Genomic DNA, 20780 nt, shown 5'->3' with positions numbered 1-20780 from the left:
GCTCCTCCGCTAGGAGCCTGCTTCTTCCTCTCCCACTCCCCCTGCTTGTGTTCCCTCTCTCGCTGGCTGTCTCTCTCTCTGTCAAATGAATAAATAAAATCTTCAAAAAAAAAAAGAAGGGGCCCCTGGGTGGCTCAGTCAGTTAAGCATCTGATGCTCAATCTCAGGGTCATAAGTTCAAGCCCTGCATTGGGTTCCATGCTGGGTGTGGAGCCTACTTTTTAAAAAAGTGAAAAGCATAACTCATTTCTAGACTTTACTAATTAACTGAGATATTGGTTTGACCTGTTCGGTCCCACCAAGTGCTGGACCCTGTCCGCCTGCTGTGTTCGCACGGCACGCACGGCAGGTGTACAAAGGTTGGTCATGGGACTAAGGAGGAATAAAGCCAAGCAAGGGACATGCCACGAGGCGGTGTGTGTGATCAGTAACGTAGGGGTTTCTGTTCAGGGCACTCCCAGCACCTAAGGGGATATAAACTTACATGTAGTTGGGGGACATGAGTAAAAGGTGACTTCAGGATCTGAATGGGTTGGCGGGTAAAGGCAGAAAGGAAGGGCTAGAACAGTGATGGAAAAACGGGAGATTATAAAGAGTGGTCAGAAAACGAAATCGTGCAGACTGGCTAAATGGTAGGAGAGCTGCCAGGGCCTAAGTCTGAATGGGAACCCCTTTCCCCCCAAATCTTCAGGGTCTGGGGAGGAGACCCCCATTCTCAGCCCCACCAATCACTGCTTCAGCCAGGTGCTCGTCTCAGCACATACTGGGCTTCTCGGGAGTGTGAGCGATTGAAAACCCTGCATCTCGGGGCGCCTAGTGATGCAGTCGGTTAAGTGTCCAACTCTTGGTTTCAGCTCAGGCCATGACCTCAGGGTTGTGAGATCGAGTCCCCGGTCCGGCTCCATGCTCAGCATGGAGTCTGCTTGAGAATCTTTTCCCCTCCCCCTCTGCTCTTCCCCCCACTTGTGCTCTCTCTCTCCTTCTCTCTCACTCTAAATAAATAAAATCTTTTAAAAAGAGAGGAAGAAAGAAAGAAAGAAAGAAAGAAAAGGGTTGTGAGATCGAGTCCCGGGTCCGGCTCCATGCTCAGCATGGAGTCTGCTTGAGAATCTTTTCCCCTCCCCCTCTGCTCTTCCCCCCACTTGTGCTCTCTCTCTCCTTCTCTCTCACTCTAAATAAATAAAATCTTTTAAAAAGAGAGGAAGAAAGAAAGAAAGAAAGAAAGAAAGAAAGAAAGAAAGAAAGAAAATGACACAAGTAACCCTCAGCTCCCCACAGTGGCAGGGGCAGGCGCGTCCTGGGGACCTTCCTTTTCTATCGAGCTTTGGGAAAGAAAGAAAGAAAGAAAGAAAGAAAGAAAGAAAGAAAGAAAGAAAGAAAGAAAGAAAAGCAAATAACGAATGCCGCAAGTAACCCTCAGCTCCCCACAGTGGCAGGTGCAGCGCTGTCCTGGGGACCTTCCTTTTCTATCGAGCTTTGATTTGACTCCATAAATATCAGAGTTCTCAGATGTCATAGATTTGGAAACAAATCTTTAAAATCTGCCTCTAGAGATGATGCTAAACGTAATTTAACCTTTCTGGGTTTGAGGGAGGGGTGACATCGTTGTTACTATTATTATTTTTTTAAATAGCATGTGGTCTGTCTGGACGCTATAAACCGAAAAGTCAAACCTGTTCCCTCGCTCGCCTCCTCTCAGGCCTGGCGCCTGCACCCCCCACCCCCCACCCCGTCCACGAGCACGGGGACTGCACCCCTGTCCGCGTTTACAGTGTGTCTGGATGGGGACTCCCAGGTGAAGGAGGAGACAGGCAGGCACCAGGGGGTCACAGGCCCTTAGCTCTGTCCCGCGGGAAGGACTGAGGTTTCACAGAGCAGCCGCCGGGTGAGGCGGGGTCCGCCAAGATGGCCGCCGTGCGCAGCCGCAGAGGCTGGGAACACCGTGCGCTTTGGCACTGGAGGGTGGCCAGACTGCCGCTCGCATCTTTTCTTGAGTGGTGCCTTTCTCTGCCTTCCTTTGTTGTCCCGTTAGTGTCCCAAATGTCCCCTGCCTGCTTCCTTCTCTGTAGGAAGAAGTACTGAGATACGCAGAAGTGAATTCTCAGTCGCCTGCCCCAAAACTTACCCTCACTCTTCTGTGTTTTTTAGAGAAGCACATTGATCGGGCCCCTGCGGTGTGTTGGTTGGTCTTTTTTTTTTTTTTTTTTTAAGATTTTATTTATTTATTCGACAGAGATAGAGCCAGCCAGCAAGAGAGGGAACACAAGCAGGGGGAGTGGGAGAGGAAGAAGCAGGCTCATAGCGGAGGAGCCTGATGTGGGGCTCGATCCCATAACGCCGGGATCACGCCCTGAGCTGAAGGCAGATGCTTAACCGCTGTGCCACCCAGGCGCCCCTGTGTTGGTTGTCCTAAGCATCATTCCCGTAATCCTTACAGCCGCAAACCACGGGTAGCTGTGACTCACAGAGGATACATAAGTCACCCAGCATCCACAGCTGTTGAGTCACTGAGCTAGGCCCCAACTTGGGCATGTCTGGCTTCAAAGCAGATCTTTCTGCGACGTAACACCTCTTCCGTTTACCCCTGCACTTGATGCCACGCCTTCCTCACCTTCCTCAAGGCCTTGCTCCATCCATTTGCTCCACCACCAGCCCATCTAGGGGCTCCCTCCCTCAGTAATAGTACATTCTCAGGTGCCTCCCACCTTTAAAAGCCTCCCCAACGAAGCACAATAATAAAAGCCTCCCTAAATCCAATTGTCCATTGACGGATGAACAGATGAACGAAATGTGGTATTTACATATTCGTCCATAAAAAGGAGCGAAATGCCAATACGTACTACGACATAGATAAACCTTGAAAACATTAGATTCCACTTAGATGAGGTGCCTAGAATAGGCAAATTCATAGACACAGCGCAGAGTAAAGGTTACCAGGGGCTGGGGGGCGGGGAGAATGGGGAGTTAGTGTTCAGCGGATAGAGTTTTAATTTGCGATGCTGAAAAGTTTGAGAGATGGATAATAATGAAAGGGGGACAATTGTGAAGGTATTTAATGCCACTGAATTGTACATTTCAAAATGGTTAAAAGTTAATTTTGCTGGGGCGCCTGGGGGGCTCAGTTGGTTAAGCATCTAGCTTCTGCTCAGGTCATCATCTCAGGGTCCTAGGATAGAGCCCCGCATCAGGCTCCCCACTCAGCAGGGAGTCTGCTTGTCCCTCTGCCCCTGCCCCTTCCCCCTCTCATGCTCTCTCCCTCTCAAATAATAAATAAAATCTTTTTTAAGAAGTTAATTTTGCTGTGTATATTTTACCACAATAAAAAATTTTAAGAAAATGAAAAATTGAAATTAAAAAATAAGAGCACAGCCCTCCCCAACCTGGGTTCCCTACAGGGGGATCACCACACAGTGCACGGGCCGTGCACCTGACCTCAGTTGGAATGCTGCTGCTGGTCACGTTAATGCTAACTGTTTCGCTCTGGGTAGCGAGAGGTACAAGATTTATTTTCCTTGTGTTTTTCAGCATCTTCAAAATTGCATGTAATAAATGTATACTCCATTACTAGTTGAGGGAAATTTTATCTTTAGATGGTTAAACTCCTAGGCCTGTTACAAGGGTAGGCCTTCTTATCAGGAAAACGAAGTCCTGTGGAGAACAGGCGTGTGTCGCAGAATAGAAACCAGAAGCCCTAATTCTTGTCCTTTTAGTCTTGACTGACCCCCCGTCAAGATGCCTGGGAGGTATTTGCCTGGTGAGTAGTTGGAAGGAGGTTGCCTAGGCTGGAATCAGAAACCAAGGTACCCGAATGAGACACCCGAATTGTACCACATGACACCGAGGACTGATGTCTTTGACATGCTCTTCTCTCCCCCTGGAGCAGCTTTCTCTTCTGTTCTATTGATGCCGTTCTTTTCAACCTTCGAGACCCACTTGATCAAACCACACCCCCAGACCATTCTCTCCATTCCTCCCTGTCTTGTGGGCTCTGTTCTCAAGTCCACCACAGTGCCCAGCAGGGGCTGACCTTGCCTACTTGCCCTCTTGCTCTCCACTGCACTGAACCGTCTGTCACCCACATCACTGTAGTGCTCTGGAAATGTTGGGCAAGATGGAATCGAATATTGCTTTCTGATTATGAATTTAACATGTTATTGAAGAAATTCACTTGGCTTGAAAGGCAGGTCTTGGATCCCTAGATTGTCAAACTTAAAGCGTTGTTTATTTTGCTTCCCTCACAAGGCCTGATGTAGTTTTGCTCAGGGTGATCAGCTCACAGGGACTCGGCTTAGTATTAAATCCCCAAGGTGTGGGGCGCCTGTGTGGCGCAGTCGTTAAGCGTCTGCCTTCGGCTCAGGGCATGATCCTGGGCGTTCTGGGATCAAGTCCCACATCAGACTCCTCCGCTATGAGCCTGCTTCTTCCTCTCCCACTCCCCCTGCTTGTGTTCCCTCTCTCGCTGGCTGTCTCTGTCAACTAAGTGAAAAAAATCTTAAATAAATAAATAAATAAATAAATCCCCAAGGTGGTGTCTTTGAGAAAACTAGCTGAGCCGCTGACTCAGTACAGGACGGACATGCTGGTGGAGTGCGGGACATTTTGTTTGGTTTAGCCTTGCTTCTGTGTGGTTCTTTCTCAGCTTACAAGGATCTGCAGAGCAGGGAAGATATACGGAACGCAGCGTGGCATAAACACGGCTGGGAAGAATTGGTGTATTATACAGGTAATACTGTCGTAAACATGAAACCTGTCATTCTTCTCTTCTTACCGTTTTATGTTCTTTTCCCCCAAGACTAATATGTACTTTAAAAAAAAAATAGTACGTTGCTCTAGGTTGGGGGAATGGAGAATAGTCCGGTTTTTCTTTAATAGTTACATGCCTTCTTTTCAGTAAGGAGCTTTCATTCTTTCAAGTATGTGTGGGGAGTGCCTGGCGGGCTCAGTCAGTGGAGTGCGCGACTCTTGATCTCATGAGGTTGTGAGTTCAAGCCCCACGTTGGGTGTAGAGATGATTTAAAAGTAAAATCTTAAAAAACAAAACAAGTGTGTATGTGGTCTGGTACAATTTTCAGACCCTTGTATGTTGTAAATTTTACATCATTACCTTTTTTCATACTTTTCTATATTCTCTGAATATTTATGACAATTTTTTTCTAAGCTCTCCCTTTCTCATCAGTTATCTAGCCCCCAAAACATTGTAATTTAATATAGCAATTAAAAAGTAATTTTGAAAATTAACTTGACGTTTTGACTTTATGTACACGCGTGTGCATGGGCATGGATAGCCACGTACATGTGTGCCATGAAATCCGGGTGGCTTGATTTTTATAAGAACAATTGGGCTGAATACAACCCAGTAATACTGACACCGGTAGTAAGTACCGATCATGTTGTATGTCAGGTCCATTTAAGCCCATCTGCTACTAAGAAAATCAAAGAGTACTTTGTTGTAGAAAATAAGATTATTATTTTTTTTAGTTCAAAACTTCATATAATTGTATGTGACCGGTTGTGTATTCTTACATGTTCATTAGTTCCCAGAGGCGTATTTTATTCAGCGGTGACAGTTTTAGAAGTGCTGTCTGTACCGTCACATGCAGTGTTATCTGATTTTATATAACTTTATTTTAGTTCAGAGTTCTCAGCCTTTTAAAAAGGCACCACTTTTCTTACAATGTGGACTTTCCTAAGTTCTGCAAATGAAACAGATCTCCAGACTGAATCCGCTTTAATTTTAAAATCATCTCCTGGGACGTTAACTGATCTACAATTAGCACGTATATTTCTGTCCCTGAGATCAGTGCTCTCTTTTCCACTACTCTGATTCCAAGCAGCATGTCTTCTGAATGTTCTCAGCAACCTGTTTGTTACTGTACTTCTACCATAATCTGTTTAGAAAAGAACAAGCAGGGGCGCCTGGGTGGCACAGCGGTTAAGCGTCTGCCTTCGGCTCAGGGCGTGATCCCGGCGATGATGGGATCGAGCCCCACGTCAGGCTCCTCCGCTATGAGCCTGCTTCTTCCTCTCCCACTCCCCCTGCTTGTGTTCCGTCTCTCGCTGGCTGTCTCTATCTCTGCCGAATAAATAAATAAAATCTTTTAAAAAAATAAAAAGATATTTAAAAAAAAAAAAAGAAAGAACAAGCACAATAATCCTAATCCTTGTTTTCAGTCCCACTTATTCAGGAAATGGAATCCAGAATCATGATCCCACTGAAGACCTCACCCCTCCAGTAAGCAGATTTTAGATGTGCCTACACAAATTTATGTGACAGATATTTGTCATAAATTAATTTTAATTGTATATCAAGTGAAACAGGAACACTGAAGTGTAAACTGCTGTATATAGCTTATGAGAGACCTCTTTTCTTTAAAATTTACATAATCACAAGAAAGGAAACTATTACAGTTTGATTGTAACAGTGCTCTGTAGTCCTCTTTGAAACACCCCTCTGTTTGTCAATACACCGCATACTACCAGCCACCGCTCTCCACCCTCTGGGAAAAGAGGGCCCAAATTAAAATTTGAATCCTCTCCAAACAGGAACCTAACCATGGGGGAAAAAAAGTTAGCAATTTCTTTATAAAAAGCAAATCTGTTTTATAATTACAGATTTTTAGACAAATTTCTTGTATCAGGAAGAAATATAAATTTTGTCATGTTACTCTAGCAGTTTTTCTGAGCCTCAGACTAGGAACAATTTAAGAGCGTCCCCGATACCTGAAAATGTTTTAATTCACTGTCAGTTTTCATCAGTTGGCATAGTCAGCGACATGTCATTACTAAGCTGGTCGTGGTTGCTAAGATACATTTCATCTGTAATTGCGTCTTCACACCGTGTATTGTAATAGCTCTCGGGGGGGCGGGGATAATGGCTTGAACCTGTGTATCATATGTGATTTTGAAAAGAACACCTTGAATAGCACTAATTTTTATTTGTAATATTTTTCTAGAATAAAATGAGTAGCATTAGGAAAAGAGGTTTTATTTTGTCAACAATCATTTGTGACCTCAGACATTCTGTAGTTACGACTTTAGTAAGCTCGCAGCAGATACTCCAAGACCGTGTATGAGGGGTGGTGCATGTTGAGATTGAAGCCGGAATAAAGCACGTACTCCGTCTAGCTCTGATTTAGTTTTTTAATACCGTGTGCCTATTTTGTGACTGTGATCACGTGAAAGTCCCGTTGAAGTGAAAAATTTTGTCTGACCCCCAATTAAAGAATTTATGTGTAAAATAAAGTGTGAATAAATCTCATATCAAATGTCAAACTTTTACACGTGAATGGTTTTCTCCGAGAACCGATCAAAATCAATAAAATCCTCTTGATTTTCACATATTCCTTGTTTGTGATCCTTTTTTTAGGAACTTGTGCTGAAAATGAGCCTGTCCCTCTTGAAAAACAGCTTGTCCCTGTTAAGTGGGCATCTGGGAGTCTTCATAAGCTCATCAGCTTCTCCCTGGTCATGGAGCAAAGGGTTTTGAGGACTGGGTGTTTGTGTACCAGGGCATGGTGTTTGGGGGGTTGGGGCAGCTGGCAGAAGAAAAGGCACTTTCAAGTCCAGGCTCTGCTCCTTGACGACGTACTTCCCATCTCTGGTCTTCAGTTCCCTGAATCCATAAAATGGGGAGGTGGAATCCGATGGCATTTAACATCCTTCAGCTCTGAATTTTTGTGACTTCTTAGTGCCACGGGAAGCAGTAGGAGAGAGAGGGTATGGTGAGCTCCAGCATAGAAAACTTGCATTTTAGCAGTTGTACTGATTGGATGCTCAGGACATGTTCGCAGGGTGTGAATGCAAGAACTATTTATATGAAACTGCTTTCTAAACTATATAAAGAAAATTACTGGTGAATTACCTTTACTGGTGATCTGGCTATTCAGAACTGGGAAAAAACTGCTAGGAACAGAGAGAATTTTCACTTACAAATTGTGCAGACTTGAACTGACCCCTGCAGAAGTCCGGAATTTTCTATCATTCACTGCGGTGTTAGGGTTCTCCAGAGAAACAGAACCAATAGGATATCCAGATACGGTATACATAAGAAGAGGCAGGAATCGGCTCATGTGGCTATGGAAGCCAAGAAGTCCCAGAATCTGCCATCTGCCAGCTAGAGAACCAAGAAACCCAATGGTATAATTCTGTCCCAAGTGCAAAGACCTGAGAATCAGGAGAGCTGATGGTTTAACTCCCAGTCCAAGGTCAGAGGCACAAGAGCCGGGAGCTCCAGCGTCTGAGAGCAGATGAACGTCCCAGCTCAGGCAGAGAGCGTACGTTTGCCCTTCCTTTGCCTTGTTCCACTTGGGCCGCCAGTGGATCGGCTGATGCCCACCCACGTTGATGAGGATGGATGTGCTGACTCATTCTGTTGAATCAAATGCTAATATTCCAGGAACACCCCTCACAGGCACACCCAGAGAGAATGTTTTAGCAGCTATCGGGACATCCCTTAGGCAGTCAAGTTGACCGATAAAAATTAACCATCACAGCTGAGCTCACGGTTGGTGGATGAGTTCCATGAGGCTCCCCAAATTGCATCATCCACCCAACTCCCCATCCCGGGGCCATTCAATACCTGGCGAGTACCGTGGTGTCCAGATGCCTAACAGAATACGCAAGAATTAAGTTTCCTTTTAGAAACTTTGCTTTTCTCTTTCTGTGTTGCTTTCTTAAAGGAGCTTTCTGTTCAGAAAAGCACAGAGCAATGAACTGACTGTAAAACGGAACTCTTTCAGAATATACCCTACTCTAGAAGAGGAATTTCTGTCCTAAGTCACTGGATTTCACAAAGCAGCCTGCCTCACGCTAGGCTTTGGTCTCCCTTCAATTCAACAAATACTGAGTTTCTATTATGTGCCAAGCATCAGACACATAACGTCATGAACAAAACATGATCCCTGCCTTTGTGAAGCTTACAGTCCAGTGAGAAGAGATTGGCAATTAATATGTAAAATACTGTAAGTTACATGATATGGTAGAAGTTGATACACGCTCTAGTGGGGGAGAGTAGAACAGGGTAATGGAGGTCAGGAATCCAAGGGTGGGCGGGGAGAGTATGCAGTACTGTCAGAGTTGGCCTCACTGAAAAGCTGAGATTTAAGCAAAAACTTGAAGAAGGTGACAAAGTTAGCTAGTGTTTGCAAAGGAATCCCACCATGCAGGGGGAATGGCTACAACAGAGCCCCTACGGCAGGGTCATGCCCGGCACGCACCAGAGCAGTGGCGACCACTGGCTGAAACAGAAGAGAGGGAGGACTTGGTGGGAGAAGCCACAGGTCATGGGGCAGGATCAGCAGAGTGTCGGGAGCTGTTGGAAGGACCCTGGTTTTTACTTTGTGATGGGATCCACTGGAAGGTGTTGAGCAGATGAAGGCCATGATCTGACTTACACTTTAAATGGTGGCTTGGACTAGGTGGTGACAGTGGAAGTAGGGAGAAGGGGGAAATTCTGAATATATCTTGATGGCAGAGCCAAGATGATTTCCTGAACGAATGACTGCAGACTGTGAAAGAAAGAAAAAAATCAAGTGACCAAAGTCTTGGCTTCCACAACTGGAAGGGTGGGGACGGCTACAGGTGGAGCGGTGCCACAGATCTGGGGACGGGAAGACCAGGAACTCGCACCGAGTCTGAGATGGCCCATGCAGATACCCAGGTGGAGATATCACGTAGGCACGTGTGAATTCTGCAGCTCAGGAGAGCCGTCTCACCTGGAGATCGGCATTTGTGAATTGTCTGTATATAGAATTTCAAGTCTGATGGGGAGTGAGTGTAGACAGAGAAGAGGGTAGGGAGGAACCAGGAAGAGAGCGAAAAACCGTCAGGGAAACAGGAAGAAATGCAAGGAAGTGGGATGTCATGAAAGCTAAGTGAACAATGTCCATCAAGGATGAGATCACCCGTGTCAAATGCTGCAGCAAGACTGGGTTAGATGAGGTCTGAAAACCGGCCACTAATTGAGTAACATGGCGGTCACTTGGTGACTCACAAGAACGTTCTCTTACTACGATAACTTATCAAATAATCACTTTATTTTACCAGTTCCTGCCCAATTTGTCAAATCCTTTCATTAAACTCCCATAGAAGAACAAATTGTATTATTTTGCCCTACTATGAATTTTCATTGGGAATATTTAAAACTTCCAAACTAATTTTCCATTTGTTGGGTGTAAGTCTGGTGAACATTACTTGCACAAGCCAACTCATTTTTAATTATCATTCATGTGATATCATCCCTGCTCCTTTTTAAAAGCCCTCTAGGACCCACACTTTGCTCTCCTAAAACCAGCACTGACCGAACCTACTTCTTTCCCCCTTATTCCCATGGCTACATGTGAAAGAGCCTTTTCTTCAGTTCCACATTATATTTATTAAATTTATACCTTCAGTTTCTGGCTGGGACACACCAGATGTTCAGTAATGTGCTTGAAGAATGGACAGAAGGAAGGGAGAGGGAAAGTAAACGGAGAGAGGGAGAAAAGGAAGATAGGAAAAGAGAAAGTATGGAGACTGTCCGTTCCAGCTGGAAAATACCTGAGGCTCTCAGAAAACAGGGCAGTGTCTTTATTCAGACTACTTTTGATGCAAGTTCTAGAGATCTTGGAAATTAAGCTATATGCCTAGGTAAACTCGGTAAAAACAATTCAAAAGGAAAACAATAAACATACATCAAAATATGTCCAGAGGTGGAAACAGATCGGCAAAGTACCGAACGGTCCTCTATTAATGAGTGCTAAAACTAGTACCTTGTGCAGAGTTCAGTGACCATTAAAAATGAAACCACTTGAATATTCTGTAAAACAGGTCATCCAACCTAGGGAATAAAATCTCGTCTACTGCATTAATATACATTAATACCCGTGACCAAAGTGTTAAGCGTTAGCTTACGGTAGATTCTCCCGGTCCCAGTAAATTGTTAACTCCCTAGTAACCCACAAGATAAAGAACGCTGTGGAAATCCTTGGCCCGAGCTCCAGCTCTGAATGTGACCTTGTAGCAGTCATTAACTTCTGTGAGCTCGCTGCTGTCTGTTAAAAAGAGGACAGCGGTATCTATACTGCTGACCTCAGGGCTCTGAGAATCACATGAGGACATGTGAAAACACCTTGGAAATGTGAAAGTAAGCAGTGTGACTTGTGGTCAGATCACTGCCCAGGTTTTCTGAACCTGATCGTAACAATTCTGAGGGGCACAGAGGCAAAAAGCCATTGTGCTTGCCAACACTTGAATCTCTGGAATCCTCTAGAATCCTCCTATACTCCTGCCCCAGGTCTGGAACGCTCTGCCCAGCTCTTGGGAGTGACAGCCCGGTGGGCGTCCCTGGGAGTCATGGAGAAACACTTGTCTCCAGGAGAAGAGAGAAGAATCCTAACAGCAAACCAGAGAAGGGGGTGGGGGTAGGAGATAAATGCCATGGGGTTCTCTCTTTTTTTAAAGCGTATTAAAGCTTTGAGGGACTTCTACTGCTTCAATTTAATACCATGAAAAACTTCAATTCTTAACTTCATGACCCCAATTCTTAACTTTCTCTGTCTACATAAGCAGTGTGCGTCATCAGGATGAAAAAGGGCGTCACAAAGCCAGGAAGCCACGTCACACTGCCAGCACTTTCCGCCTCCTGTCCTACTGTAATCACGTACATTACCTCCCGGGAGGGCCGTTCTGGGGCTGTTTCCAGGGAGTCCGGAATTCGAAAAGCATGGAAGAGGTTCGCGCGGTGCTGGCGTCATTTCAGACTCAGCCCAACACAACAAAGCAGCGATTGTGTTTGGTGCCGTTGTGCAGCCGGCTAAGGGCCGGCCGCCCGTGGGCCAGAGGGCTTGTGCAACTGGTATAAAAGGTTCTACGTGGGTACACGGTTTCTCGGCCCATCAGACGCCTCTGAGCCAAAGCCAGTACGCACCCCCTGTTCAGGCCATTGCCCGTGGCGGGCGGGCCCTGGAGGCCTGGCAGCTGGCAGCGTTAGGGCCCGAGAGCTCCTGGGTCCTCCGCCTACCCGCGGCCGGCGGGCTCCAGCTCCCGCAGCCTGGGCGACGGCAGCCTGCAGCCCTCGCAGCGCCGGCCTGCCCGGGCCTGCCCAGAGCTCGGCTCGGCTGAAAGGGCCGATGCCACAGAACGGCTGCCAGGCGAGAGCTGCCGGCAAGTATTCTCATGGTGAAACAACCGCCTCGTTGTTTGGGGTCTCGTGTAAACGTTGCCAAACCTCTGTCACGTCTCTCCTCCCACAGCTCGGATTTGGAAGCAAATCTGATTCATCTGATTTGGTTATTTGGCTAAATAATTACTTGATTATTTGATCAAATTTGATTATTCTGTTAAATTATAAATTTTTCAAATAATTTCCTATATTAAACCCTTCTGGCCTTTTCTACTTAATTATCCCCTGCATGCCTCTCCCTAAACCTGTGCTTTATCCTCCCCCATTTTTCTACCAGGGAGGGTATATAACTGCTTACTTTCAAAGCATGTTCGGAGATTTCTCTTTCTTGGCACTGCACAGAATAAACACAAACCTGGCTTTCAGGTTTTTCCAAGTCCTCTGTAATGGTTCATATAGGCTATTAGGAGGTATTTCTTAATTCATTTAAGGCGAAATTCATTTGGGATGAGTAAAATGTTTTTGAGTTCTTTTACTTCATGTGGCTATCAAATGCCCATTTTTTAAGGTCACTACTTTTGCTTAAGGCTCCATTTTTTTAAGCCTTTGTAACACTCCCGATATGACAAATTCCACGAGCGAATAAAGCACATCCAGCCCTCTGGCCCACTGTGAGTGTTGGCGGGGGCTGCGTGGTGACCAGCACGACGCCCTGTGCTCAGGGTGGGTCTCCAGCTCCTTGGTTCCTTGCCTGGAGGTTGTTTCTACTCAAACACTGAAAGTACTTGAAATATTTGATAGTGAAATACACGATAGGCAGAAAGTGACAATGCCGCCAATGTGAACTGATACATGGATAAACTTTTATTTACCTACCAAAGGGAAAACCAACATTCACTTAAAGCTGCCTAACCTATATTTCTAATACGGAAGGTGTTTAATTTACTATCCACCTTTAAAAGGTTTCAAATAAAATATCGCTAGGAAAATACATAAAGAATTCAGATTATAAAACTCTCCAGATAATTAATGGTCATAATAATGCTGGGACTGCAGTTAAAAAAAACAGCAATTTTCTGTAGTTTACCTGGAAGTACAGATAATCAGTACCAAATCTATACATTAGGTCGTAATAGGCAATTATAAACGAACGGTATCAAACTGGGTAACTTTTAAAAATTAACCTGAAGTTGTTATAAACCGTATAAAAATTGACATTATTCTTCCAGTTCTCCCAAAAGCTCTACAAAATCAGTGATGTACCATTCTGCGTTGTCTTTTACTTGTTGTCTGATCACATTTCCTCCAAATCCAATGAAAACATCCTAAGAGGGGGAAAAAAGGGGGGGTAAAAGAGTTTAAAAAAACAAACAAACAAAGATATGGCAGCAGCCTGGGGCAGTAAGTGTTGTTTGAAAGAATAAACTGTTTGTGCAAAGAGACGGAAAGCCCAGCCTCGAGGGGGTGCCTCTGCAGCTCCTGGGAGCCTCCTTGCCTCCCCTGTCCCAAGAACGAACGAGTCAGTGCACCACCAGTGCCGCAAATCCATTCAGGCCGGGACACTGCAGGCTGGAAGGAGAACTTAAGCCCCCTTAAAACCAATACAATTGCTTACAAAGATACAATCAAAGATAAAACCCCCCTCCCAGGGGGTGTGTTATTCTGGGCTGAAGGAGAGGACAGCCCCATGATCTCCTGGCAGCCCTCCACTTTCCATCATTAAAGTTATTTAATGTTACGTCTCTGCTATTTCCTTCATATCTACCAAGTGATACCTTCTTGTAGTCAATGATCTTTTAAAATGGTATTTTCTCTTTTTCTGCCAGGATACAGGCACATTATACCTGATTTGGACATTCGAAATTCTTTTACTTGCCTTTTCTCTTCACTTTTGTTTTCAGACCGCATAAGGGGGAAAAAATAATGAGATTCTTAACCTTCCAGTTAAATTTAGCCTCAGCCTCCTAACTGAGCTTCCCGCCTCTGTAGCAGCCCTTTCTGGACGCCAGCACCAACTCAGCTGTCCTAACACACGGGCTCTCTCCTTCTCTGTCCAAAGCCCTCCAGGGCTTCCCACAACCTAGTGGTAACACCCAATGCCTGCTACGTAGCCTTCAGCAATAGCTGAAGAGAAAGCCCATTCCTGCCGGTTCTGGAACCCTGACCTGGGCCTAGTACATCCCCACTCTGCTCTGCTGCCCCCCTCCCTCTGGAGCTTCCTCCCCCTCCCCCCCTCCCCGGTCCTGTCAGGCCTTCACGGGGTGGCTGCGAACCTTCCTCCAGATGACACATTCCTCTGACCACCTCTGAAGGCTACACGCCGGCTTGCTTGGTTCAGTCAGGCCATGTCATCTTCTGATGACTGGTAGGGTCCTCCATTATTTATAGTTTTGTCATTTCTTGACATCGGGATTAGAAGCTCCCTGACAGAACTCTGCATATCTTCCTTCCACGCACTCCTCATTAGACTAGCCCCGCGTTTGTGGCTTCGTCAGTCCCCATGTGGGTTGTGAATCATCGAAGTGACTCAAGTCACTGACTCAAGTCACTTAAAGGATCCAAAGATTCTTTAACCACTTTGAGTTAATCATTTACAGAGACAACTATTTTTAGATCTCAGGGAACTAGGTAATAAAAAGTTCACTATTATTTTTGGTTCAGTTTTTCTTAATTTAGAATGAGACGATAAGGGCAAAGTCCTACATGAAAGGGACACATCTGATATTCAGGACACTTGCTATACAGCATGTTTCCTGCTAGTCTCAGAAAACAGCATTCAGAAGAAGAATGAAATGCTTTAACACAGGCACATGATCAAACCTCCACGAGCCTCAGTTCCCTAATCACTAAAAAGGAGAAGATGATGTATGAAGAAATACTTTATCGAAGATAAAAAGACAGGGGCACTTGGGTGGCTCAATCCATTAAGCATCTGCCTTCGGCTCAGGTCATGATCTCGGGGGTCTTGGGATCGAGTCCCACATGGGGCTCCCTGCTCAGTGGGAGCCTGCTTCTCCCTCTGTCCCTGCCCCTCCCCCTGCTCCTGCTCTCTCTCTCAAATAATAAAATCTTCAAATATATATATATGTATATATATATATTACATATATATACATATATATATTACATATATATACATATATATATTACATATATATACATATATATATTACATATATAATGTCTTTATACATATGAAGACATTAAAATTTTGGTTATAGTTACAAGAGCTGGCTTTTTATTTGTGGTATGATTTGGGGAAGCGAAGCAAACCTGGAGCACACACTTGGGCTGAGAGGTGACAGGAACGGGTCGTAAACTTCTAAGCGGTTTTCTTCCTTAGGTTTGCAAAAAGTCAGCTGACATGCTGAGACTGAAGTTGTTTTAAGTGTTTTGGTTTTTCACAATGATACCTAGATGTCCCTCTCTAACTCTCACCAGTCTTACCGAGCTCGGAACCAGCCGTTTCGAGCAAAGCTACGAGCCGCAGCAAGCAGCACACGTGATACATACGGCAGGAGGGCAGGCTTCCATGTCTGTGGCTCCATCCCCAATCATGACTATTTTCTTAAATTGGAACTTTTCCTTCAAAAGTTTAATAACTTTTCCTTTCCCTCCAGATTCGGCTGTTGGCTGCATTTCATCAAAACCTGCATATTCACCTTAAAAGAGCAGTTAAAACAGCGTCAGTGATCCACAGAATTACAGCAGGAGGGCCAGCTTCGTGCGCAGATGATACCCTCACTTAAATGTCACTGAGAAAGCTACAAATGGCCCTCGGTAAATGACACAGCCTGGATTTCCACACCTACTTCTCCGCATAAACAACCTTTGCCTCTGAGTCGCAGATACCTCTTGTCCAGGTTACTCCTTTAGGTCATGAACAGCGTGGGGTCAGTCCTCTAGCTGTCACAGCTGTAATTCTCACACCTCGCCGAGGTGGCAGAACACCATGAAACAATATAGTCAAGTTTTCTTTTAAAGTTAATATATAATTTCATCTAAGAGGAGATTCCCACTTATATTTGATCAGTTTTCTTTCTTACAGTAACTACCACACTCCCTATCTACGTTTTTTAATGATCTACCTGTAGACCCTTCAAAAATGTTCCATCGGCACATTTCACATTTTTAAATTTACACTATTTGGTTTTAAGGATGACAGCCACCCCTTGCCATAACTGGAGACCTCGTGAGAGGGTAGTAAACGCAGCTGCAGCTCTGTGAGGGTCCAGAGAAGGGCCAGGAGGCACTTCCAAGGCAGTGACAGTGCAGGGACTCGCTGCTAACAAACTCTCCTTCCTGGGCCTAAATTGGTTCAAATACAGAGGAGCTCTCAAAAAACTGAAATATAACACAGAACAAAATGAGTCACCTGGGCGCACAGGAATCGAGTGTAGACATTTATACACCGAGAGAGATTAGATGAACACTAAAGCCAGGAGAGATGATGGCCTACGTCTATTGCACAGAGCAAAGGATACTAAGGGGCAAAAGACATCAGTCAAGAGAACCCTTCATCTCAAAAAAAGAAAAAAACAAACAAAACCCAAAAAACAGAGGGCATTATGCTAGGCGAAATAAGTCAATCAGAGAAAGACAATTAGCATATGATTCACTCTCATGTGGAATTTATGAAACAAAACAGAGGATCATAGGGGAAGGGCGGAAGAAATAAAATAAGACAAAATCGGAGAGGGAGACAAACCATAAAAGACTTAACTCCAGGAAACAAACGGAGGGTTGCTGGAGGGGAGGTGGGTGGGGGGATGGGGTAGCTGGGGGATGGGCATTCAGGAGGGCACGTGATGGAATGAGCACTGGGTGTTATATGCAACTGATGAAACACTGCATTCTACCCCTGAAACTAATAATACACTGTATCTTAATTAACTGAATTAATAAAATTAAATTAAAAAAGAGAATCCTTCATCTCAATATTTAACTCTGAGCCTGCCTTGCTTAAGCTGCATTCCAACAGACATTTCATAAGACACTGAACACTAAAGCTGACAAGAAAGGGCAAATGGTACCATTGAAGTCTTACCATTAAAGTAGAATTTCAGCCTATTGGCAAACACATTGGTTGGCGGGATGTTGAGCTTGGAAGCAACGTGCTCTACAATGCTCCTAAAGCCCCCAGATATTAGGAAAACCTGAACGTTTCGCTCTTGGAGGCGACTTACTAGCTCCCTGCAAAAAAGAGACAGAAAACACCAAACTGATTAATACAAAAGAAAACACATGAAACATGAAAAGGAAACTAGAACACATGTTTTTGTTCTCAAAGCATTTGCCCAAATACATTGGACAAGGTATATTGCCTGGTTCATTATAATGTTTTATGTATGTCTTTTTTTTTTTTTTTAAGATTTTATTAATTTGAGAGACAAGAGCTACAGAGAGAGAGAGAGCACACACAGCGGGAGAGGGAGAGAAGCAGACTCCCCTCTGAGCAGGGAGCCTGACGTGGGGCTTGATTCCAGGCCCCTGGAATCATGACCTGAGCTGAAGACAGACACTTAACCACTGAACCACCCAGGCGCCCCATGTATGTTTTTCTAAATGCATGTAGAAATTTATAGGTGGGGCCGGACTGCTTAGGAAACCATCCCACAAGTCTATGCTGCCCATGAACCTAGAAACACAAAATGAAGAGGCAGCTTAGGCTCTCCCTGGGGAGAGAGGGAGGGCAGATGACTTGGGCAGGGCCAAGCACTCAGACGGGACGTCTGAGCTGAAGGAAGCAGGCGGAAGGGCGCCCTAGAGCAATGGTGAGATACTCTCAAGAGGACATGCCCCCAAACGCAGGTGCTGCCAGAGAGACGGCGCCCAGAGCGGGGCTGCTCTTACCTTATGCCCGGCGTCAGGTGTGGGGGGTGCTCCGCTATGAGCCTCTGCACCTGCTCCCGGGAGGGCCGGATCAGAGCCAAGCGCTCTGTGAGGGCAGCCTTGAAAGGCACTGCCCCACCCATGGCCCGCCGTGTCCTAGGAGGAAGACCCACCATCAGGCTAGCCAAGGCAGACGTCCCCGAAGTCCACACCGCACCTCCCGAGCTCCTCCAACGTCCACCCACGAGGAAGGCGCTGCCTAGAGCCCCACCACACAGCAGACGTGCCACAGCGCCAAGGGCAAGGTTCTGAAAGTGTGCTTGAGAATCACATGAATATTTTACGGCCACGTCTCGCATCAAATGCAGCTGACCACGAAATGGTCCGCGACCTGGTGACTGCAGGCAGCCATGGGGAGGGCAGGAGGGACGGAAGGGTCTCACCCAGGCATAAACTGAGAGACTCTGCACCAAAACTAGCTTCCTAGCAAACCGCGAAGGCCACACATTCAACCGTGACACAAAGCACGGGACGCCTGGTGATCCCCCACCCTGTCATCTTCTTTGGTTAATGATGGTCACCGTTTTCCCGACGGAGCTAAGAGCATGTAGTCCATATTTATTTGTCAGAGGCAACTACTTTTTTTTGCCATAAGAAGCTGTGTAAGTGGACGACTGGATGATGTATGCTAGCAAATTCAGCTCTGAGTGACGGAAGGAGCTTACTGCCCGTGATACGTAGTCAGGGACTGAAAATCGGGCAGTTGTGGCCCTGGTCCTGCATGTCATCCAAAAGCCACCCTCCTTTGCGGTTCCGTATCACTTCATAAAGCGAATAAATACTGCTCCTACATTTCCGACACAGCGTCCTCAACGCCACAGAATTTGGCGAGCTCATCAATCCCTTCTTCCCTGATGACCGTGCTGTCAACATCAAAGCACACTGCGTCCGCGGAACAGAAAAGTTTCCTCAACTCCGAATGGGAGACCATCCTTGGAAGACTCCTCCTCCTCCAACAGAAAAAGATAAATATATTTAAAGACGCATCATCATAAAAAGATCCAGTTTTGCCTACAAATGCCAAAATGCTTCGATTCACATCAAAGTCAGTATATCCCACATAAACATGGGCTCATGGGCTCATTCGTTTTTTTAACACAAAGTAAGTACCTTCTAAATGTCAGGCTCTGGGGATACAAACATGAGCAGGACCCAACTCTTCTCCCAGGAACTCAGACTAGTGAAGGCACCAGCTTACAAATATATTTGATGTTCGACCAATATTCAACTATTTTGACCTAACAGGTATAGTAATAAGGCAAAAGCTGAAGTGGAAATGTGCAGAAGGTACTAACGATACTACGGGCGTACGGAGAAAATGCTTAACTTGCCCATGAGACAGGGCTGCCGGGGGCACAGGAATCCGAACCGAATCTTGAAGGGTAAGTGACCTGAGTGGGTTCTCAAAGTGCAGGGTATCAGTTCAGTGTGTGCTGGGGGTAGGGGGCAGGGAGATGGAGGCAAGAAGAGAGGGTAATCACAGCAGAGAGAAGAGCAGGGGCAAAGGCAAGGAGCAAGAATGACGGCTGACGTGCTGGAGGGTGCCCAGTGGAGTCCAGCCGCCAGGCGGTGCACCAGCACGGGCCCTGGGCCAGGCTGACGAGTTTGGATTTTAACATCTAGGTCATGGAAAACCCTGAAAGGCTTTTTGCCACGGAACAGAGGTCAGAGCTGAACTGCACATCTGTTAGTCACCGGTATAGAGGTGGTAATTGAGGGTATGGCCTGACGAAAGTCACCAGAGAGTGGAGGGAGGGGGGAAAGAAGAAGGCTGAGGACAGAGTCTGCAGGAACAGAAAGGATCAGATCAGGAGCCTGAGAAGGAAAAGAAAAAGGAGGCCGAGACTCACAGGAAGAGACTGAGAGACCACAGTGTTGCAGAAGCTACGGAGGATAGAGTTTCAAAAGGAATTCTGAGGGGTTTTTATTTTTTAAGAAAATCACTGGACTAGAATCTTTGGGGTAAATGGAATCCTAAAGGTTGCCTAGACCGGGCTCTCATCAAGTATGTCATGTACGAGGCCACACAAATGATGCCAATAACCTATATTTAGAACAGACACGAGCTAAAAACAGATTCAAGGCCCTGGCCTACCCACCTTGTAACTGATTTCTAACCACTGCATCTGGCAGAATGATCCAGGTCAAAGTTGTGCGAAAATGTTTTGAGGCAAGGGGAGGCAAATTATAGCCAGTAGGCCAAATCAGCCTATTTTTGTAAAGCCTGTGAAGTAAGACTAATTTTCACATTTTTTTTTAATTTTTTTTTTTCAAGTAGGCTCCACACCCAGCATGGAGCCCAACACAGGGCTTGAACTCACCACCCTGAGATCAAGACCTGAGTTGAGATCAAGAATTGGACACTTAACTGACGGAGCCAGCCAGACACCTCTACATTTTAAATAAATGAAAAAAAAAATCAATAGAATAAAACTTTGTGATATACAAAAACTGCATGAATTTCAAAATTCAGTGTCCGTAACTAAAGGTTCAGTAGAATGCAGCCATGTTCACTTGATTACGTGTCCACCTCTGCTTTCGCACAATAGAGGAAAGGAGCAGCTGCAACAGAGACTGTAAGGCCTGCAAAGCCTAAAATATGTACTATCTGGCCCTTGGCAGAAAACTTGCTGACCGCTCTTTGGAACCCTTACAAAAGAGTGCTCTTCATGGGAAACAGGAGTTTCACTGGAGACCCACTAAAAAAGGGGAAAGAGAAGGCAATTCATGAAACCAGTAAGATAATAGAGTATTAAATTCTAAACTAACATCAGCCTCAAAGTGAAGG

The 20780-nt window shown here is 45.5% G+C and overlaps 2 protein-coding genes across 8 annotated transcripts in view; one reads left to right on the top strand and one right to left on the bottom strand.

Moving 5' to 3' along the window:
* NIPSNAP2 (nipsnap homolog 2) overlaps positions 1-7340 on the top strand; it is a 35687-nt gene extending 28347 nt beyond the window's left edge. The window contains exons 9-10 of the mRNA XM_040635014.1: positions 4640-4723; positions 6172-7340. Of these exons, the coding sequence (XP_040490948.1) occupies positions 4640-4723; positions 6172-6236 (149 nt within the window). The 3' untranslated portion in view covers positions 6237-7340. The remainder of the gene's footprint in view (positions 1-4639; positions 4724-6171) is intronic.
* A 5601-nt stretch (positions 7341-12941) lies between these two features.
* The window catches only part of PSPH (phosphoserine phosphatase), a 45845-nt gene continuing 38006 nt past the window's right edge, over positions 12942-20780 (bottom strand). For all 7 annotated transcript variants that reach the window (XM_040635012.1, XM_008698600.2, XM_008698602.2 and 4 more), the window contains 5 exons: positions 18784-18942; positions 17954-18088; positions 17148-17293; positions 15614-15762; positions 12942-13425 (listed from right to left, as the gene is read on the bottom strand). In XM_040635012.1, coding sequence (XP_040490946.1) covers positions 13318-13425; positions 15614-15762; positions 17148-17293; positions 17954-18088; positions 18784-18923 — 678 coding nt within the window. In that variant the 5' untranslated portion in view covers positions 18924-18942 and the 3' untranslated portion in view covers positions 12942-13317. The remainder of the gene's footprint in view (positions 13426-15613; positions 15763-17147; positions 17294-17953; positions 18089-18783; positions 18943-20780) is intronic.

The sequence above is a fragment of the Ursus maritimus genome, unplaced genomic scaffold (assembly GCF_017311325.1).
Source record: "Ursus maritimus isolate PB19 unplaced genomic scaffold, ASM1731132v1 scaffold_2, whole genome shotgun sequence".
Taxonomy (NCBI): Eukaryota; Metazoa; Chordata; class Mammalia; order Carnivora; family Ursidae; genus Ursus; species Ursus maritimus.
Note: the sequence above shows the minus strand (reverse complement) of the source record. Positions and strands in the feature narration are given on the sequence as shown.